The 5,508-nt window shown below is 42.2% G+C and overlaps 1 protein-coding gene across 1 annotated transcript; it reads right to left on the reverse strand.

The window, feature by feature from the left end:
• Positions 1-1,203: 1,203 nt before the first annotated feature.
• LOC128472002 (retinol dehydrogenase 8-like) lies at positions 1,204-4,446 on the reverse strand. Its single transcript, XM_053453991.1, has 6 exons — positions 4,300-4,446; positions 2,744-2,905; positions 2,408-2,587; positions 2,075-2,168; positions 1,584-1,767; positions 1,204-1,443 (listed from the first exon to the last, which is right to left on the reverse strand). The coding sequence occupies exons 1-6, from the start codon at positions 4,394-4,396 to the stop codon at positions 1,204-1,206; spliced, it is 957 nt and encodes a 318-aa protein (XP_053309966.1). The 5' UTR covers positions 4,397-4,446.
• Between the last annotated feature and the right edge of the window lie 1,062 nt (positions 4,447-5,508).

Here is a 5,508-nt window from a genome sequence, read left to right on the forward strand (position 1 = left end):
ATTGTAACCAGCGCTCCTTCTTCTACCCAGGTGCACGTCGGTTACAGCGGTGACCCAATTATTTCTGCGTCTCTTTCTTCGTTTTCCCGGTGACAGGGCTGCTGGCGGGTAAAATACCCTTCATACGCCGCATGCTAGGGTGGTACAATGAGCCAAACATTCATCCAAACCCAATGCAGTATTAATAAAATCATATTCTGCCATTGGCACCGAGAAAGGGTTTAGCTGGGGGGGGGGGCAATAATATACACAGGGCAGGAACATTTAAGAAAGCATCATGTATGTATTGCAGTACTTTACATCATTTCAGCTATTTTCATACGTATTTAGATTTTGTTACATTTTCTATGTTAAATTTCTCTTGTAAATAGCTATATTTAGACATCGGTTTCTGTTATTCTTTTTAATGTATAAATCATGATGTTTTATCTGGCTGTTCTGTTTCGTCTTAACACTTACACCGTGGTTAGTCACTTGCTTCTTATTAATTTGACGTCGGGCCAGTTTGCAGACTATTGCTATGTCTAAGCTCCCATTTTGAGCTCTTTTTTAAGCGTTTCTCGTTTTAGGTCATCTTTGATGTGGCCATTGTTTGTCAGAGTAAAATTAAGGGATTTGACCAAGTTTTGCTCTTAGTATATGGAATTTTTTTTATTTTTTTTTAAATAGAACGATATATATATATTTGTTTAGGCTTATCTAGTTTCTCCAGCAGTAGCATGTGATGTGATATTGCCGCTGGCTCCCTTGGGACAGGCAGGGAGATATTTTAGGGTTTGGAAGTGGGAAGTGAAACTCACAGTTCAATGACCGTCACAGGTTCTATATCAGTAAGTTCCCCTCTCCATCCTCCAAAGGGCAAAACGCTTGTCGCGTTCTACCGGGGGGCATATGCCCAACTACGGCAGATCTCGTTGCGCAGATGGTCGGCCCAGGTGCCTTGGCGTCATTCCACCTTGTTGGCTGTCTGTTTAGGACAACCGCAGTTCTCTTCGCGATGATTCGAAATCTTAAACGAGCGAAGATCGTTACGAAAAGGCACTTTTTAAATGGGATGGCGACGCATTTTACCGCCAGGAAAGACAGCTGTACATCAATGTGTCCCAAAAATGTGAAATTGATGATTGGTGATAATAAGAGTTGAGATCAATGTTCTGAATGTACTACCCCCCCACCCCCCATCTCTGTGTCTATTGTCTCTCGCTACATAAAACCCAATATCCTTGCTCCCTGTTGCACTTTGTTGGCTTTCCAGCGCAGCACTTTGATCGCTCGGAGACTGGCCTGCATGAGGGTGTCGTGTTCAAAGACCATCTTGTAAAAGACATCGGTCATCAGTTCTCCGCTCGGATCCGCATACTTGAGAGCAGTCAGAGGTGTGTAAACCTGGTTAGTCTGGTGACGAAAAGGTGGCACCTCCGTGGTGACAACACGTAGGACATGCTACAAGAATTACAGTCAAACGTTAGTCATTAACCATTCATCGTCTTAAGTCTTAGTGGGAATTTACTGTACCCAAGAGCTGACTATTTAATGTCTACACATTGTCTGTGTATTTTTTTACATATATATATTGTCCTTACCTCTGCGATATCTTCTGGAGATTGTCCCAAGCTGGAAAAAATTGCTTTGGAATTCTTCAAATAGTAGTTAGTGAACATATCTGCCGTTTCGGGGTCTGTCTTCGAGTAATCACCGCGCATGGCATCCTCGTAGGTTTTCAATTCAAACTCTGTGTTCACAGGACCCGGCTCGATGAGCGTAATGCTGAAACGTACACAGGGGGCAAGACGTCAACATTAAACAGCTCCCTTTTAACCGAAAATTCATATTTTGTGATGCAAAGTTCCCCAGCACGCAGTGTCTGTGTGTGTAATCCTCATACTTATTTAATGCGGGTGACATTTAATGTATGTGTTTAAGACAAATGCCTTAAAACGAATTGTTTCCCTTGGAACATTCAGTTGACCATTTTCTGAGGTTTAAGAATTCTTGGCAGATTAGATTATAAGAAGCTAATATGGGTTGTGAGTCCAAACCTTATATACTTAGGAGTACCTGCTATGAAACTTACAAAATATTGAATTTCAGAGCCTGGGAGACCAAACTTTCACAGAACCCTTCAACGGCAAACTTGGAAGCAGAGTATATATCATTGAACATGATGCCTGGTGAGAGAAGAAAGAGGAACACTTTAAGGAAGACAAAAAAAAAACACGAGCACAGAAGTGAGCAGAGTTACTGTAGGTAAAGAAATCGAAGCAAGAGATTCCATGATAGAGGAGTCTATTTATTCCAAATCCATTCTAGAACAGAAGTAGCTATGTTGAGGATCACTACGATACATTTATGTGTTAAAGTGCCGTCATGATCTACTTTCCTACATCTTACCCATAATGCTGCTCACCTTGCAGTCCCATAACACTGCTTATAACCACAATGTGGCCCCTTCTCCTCCTCTTCATGTCCGGTAGGACCTCTTTAATTATTCTTACCACCCCGAAGAAATTGGTTTCAAAGACCCTTTCCATATCGTGCATCGAGTGGCACTCCAAGGGTCCGACAAGCCCGACGCCGGCATTATTAACTGCAAGAAGAAATGGCCTTGAGCTCAAACACACACAAATCAGTGAAAGTGATGGTATTGGGATATAATAATAGCCATTTGCACGCCAATGTTTGTAAAGAAAAACGAAGAAGTCACTTTGCGGCCGTAACTTTGGTCATGTAACGCACCACTCACTGAGAATGTCTACACGTCTGTCCGGGACACTGTCCACACATTTCCGGATGGAGCTTTCGCTGCAGACATCCAGCTCCTTAATCTCCAGCGTTCTGTTAAGGGCGGCCCCGGCTGCCTCCTCCAGCGCGCCGCGCTTTGCCAGATTCCGCATGGTGGCGATGACTGCAGAATAATGGGGAAAAAAAATATATATTTTTCTAAACTTTTCAAATATTATCTGTAAAAACACGTTTGCGGATTTAAATGTCTACGCAACATTATTCCATCAAACGATGGACTCAATTACAAAAAGGAACAAAATGTACCGCTGGATCTCAACACCACCCCCAGCGTGCTGCGTTAGAACCCACGTTTTGGGGGCTGTTGGGCTTTAATGATCCGACGGAATCTTACAGCCAAGTAGGAAACTAGGAGGCTTATAACAGGACAGGGACATGCATGTAGCATGTGTGTAGAGAGTATGTTATCAATTGCCCTGTGGGCTGGTGTGCTTTAAGAGTAGGCTGAGCCGCTCCTTTAAAGTTCTCCTGTGTATGGAATTGTCACTTTATTGCCACTCTATTGCACTCTTTATTGCCATATCTTAAAAAGTACATATTGATTATTTTCAAACATTCTGCCCCATTTTTATTATTATTATTATTATTTTTTGATATTATTTAGTGATATCATGATGAAAACATACTGTTACTTTTAGGAATGGGAGAATTCCAAAGCATATTTTTTTAAAACATGGAGGGCATCATATAAAAAAGCTGTCATTTATTTAATGGTATTTTAACTTAAAGGGTTACGCTGCAATGCCCGGAAGCACCAGTAGATGTCACCGCTCTCCCGTCATTTCTCCTACTCAACGGTAAATGGTGACCGTTTCTGTTGCACCTGTCAGTGTTTGCTTTTCTATCATGTGACAATTAAGCATTCCCTGAAAAATTGTGAACAAGGCAATTTTTAAAAAAAATATTTTTGTGGAGGGGGGTGAGCATTCAACATAGCAAATCATTTGTTTCCAATGCTTATTTTACTTAAAAAAGTGTTGAATACAGCAGAGCAGGTGGAACAGCGTCTTTAAGCTGTAGCATAAGTTTTGCTTGTGCCGGGAACTGTATTGCTCTCCATATTTTTTATCTGTGCAGTTTGTGTTGTGAAGGTTAATGTTGGGGTCTGTGATGCGGAGTTACCAGGGGGGTCCTGACTAATACCTGGCTTGCTGGGAAATGTCTGACCGATAACACAATACAAATAATGATATGAGGTGATCTTATGGATCCAGTGGAAAAGGAGTGGTGGACTTTTCTTGCTACCCAGTTATATATTGAATTAAGGCAATTATAGGAATTTTACTGATTATTCTTTATTAAGCGCTTGTATATTCTGTAGCGCTGTGCAATTTAAACATAAGGATGGTTAACAAATACATGGCGAAGATCCACTTACAGATACAGCGGGAGTCGGGGACCCTGCCTAGGAGCTTCCAATGTTACTCCATACTTTCAGACCAACTTCACGGCGGGAATGATGGCCGCATGCTTGCGAGCTTCAGCCTAAATACTTACCCTTAAATCTCTGCTGCTCGTCGTTGGCTAGCTTGGTGGCCAGCGCTAGTCCAATTCCAGAGGAGCATCCCGTTATAAGCACCGTGCGAGGGTCCATCTCAAGTCTCAGGTTGCAGAATTGGGGTGCTTTACGAACGAGAGCGATTCTCAAACAGGGCGGCTGGACCTTCTCGCAGAACGTTTAACGATATTACGAAGTTGCTCCTATTTAAGGGCGACGCAGAGTCCTTATAGGACTAGTGATTAATCTTGTCTGGCGGATTACTGGATTATCTTGTCCCAGCAGCACTGAGCCAACTAGGACAATGACACATCGGAGAGACGGGGATCCGTCCCTTTCCTTCTTTACCGTCATCTTCCAGAGCAAAAAAAGCCAGCTTTAAGTCCTCACTTTATCTGCTGCTGTTAGGAACAGCGTAAACCTAGCGGCCGTTGGAATAATACGAACTCCACCTCCACGTATATGGTGCAGTACGCATATAGGAACAAAACACACACAAAGAATAGGAACAGGAATTTAGGTTGAAAAATTACCCATCAAGTTCATCACTTCTATTTGTCCTGCTTTTGATCCACAAGGAGGACAAAAAAAAACCCCTAAAATAATGTAACTGTTTTTTGCAGATTAGTACACATGGGTAGATTAACCAGTACAAAAGGGTGCATCAATACACAAAGGAGGGGGGCTGGCTGGGGACATCACATAAACCAATACACAAGGGTGTTGGGGCAATACACAAGGGTGTGGGGGGCATACATTAAAACCAAAGGGGGGGGGGCTGGCTGGGGCATCAATACACAAGGGGGCAAACACACAAAAAACAAACCAGTGTGGAAAGCATTTTTTATGCTTTTGTGTAGATTAACCTGTACTGATGCGGGTGTCGGCGTGGCAGAGCCTGTCCTGGTGTGTGTGTGTGTTTGGGTGCCTGTGTGGCAGAGCCCGTCCTGCTACTAGATAGCATAGAACTTATGATTAAATAACCCAGGCCACAGGGTTACTTGGCAGCACAAGCAATTTTTTTATTATTGCAAATGCATGTATAAAATATGTTTTTATCCAATGTGCACGTTTCAGCCCAAACAAATAAAAAAAAAAATTAAATAAATAAAAAAAAAAGCTTATAGTTTAGCTGAAGTAGACCTTATCCTGCAAAGATTTTTTTTTGACCGGTCCATTTCAATGAAAGAAAGCAGCCTTTTCAATGA

Source organism: Spea bombifrons, chromosome 13 (genome assembly GCF_027358695.1).
Source record: "Spea bombifrons isolate aSpeBom1 chromosome 13, aSpeBom1.2.pri, whole genome shotgun sequence".
NCBI lineage: Eukaryota > Metazoa > Chordata > Amphibia > Anura > Pelobatidae > Spea > Spea bombifrons.

Excerpts from the sequence above, each read along its gene's own strand:
- LOC128472002 (XM_053453991.1), bottom strand. The coding sequence starts at position 4,396 with ATGGACCCTCGCACGGTGCTTATAACGGGATGCTCCTCTGGAATTGGA. Across the intron at positions 1,768-2,074 it reads GCTCTGAAATTCAATATTTT|CATTACGCTCATCGAGCCGG; the intron begins GTAAGTTTCATA and ends TGTACGTTTCAG. Across the intron at positions 1,444-1,583 it reads CTCCAGAAGATATCGCAGAG|CATGTCCTACGTGTTGTCAC; the intron begins GTAAGGACAATA and ends TAATTCTTGTAG.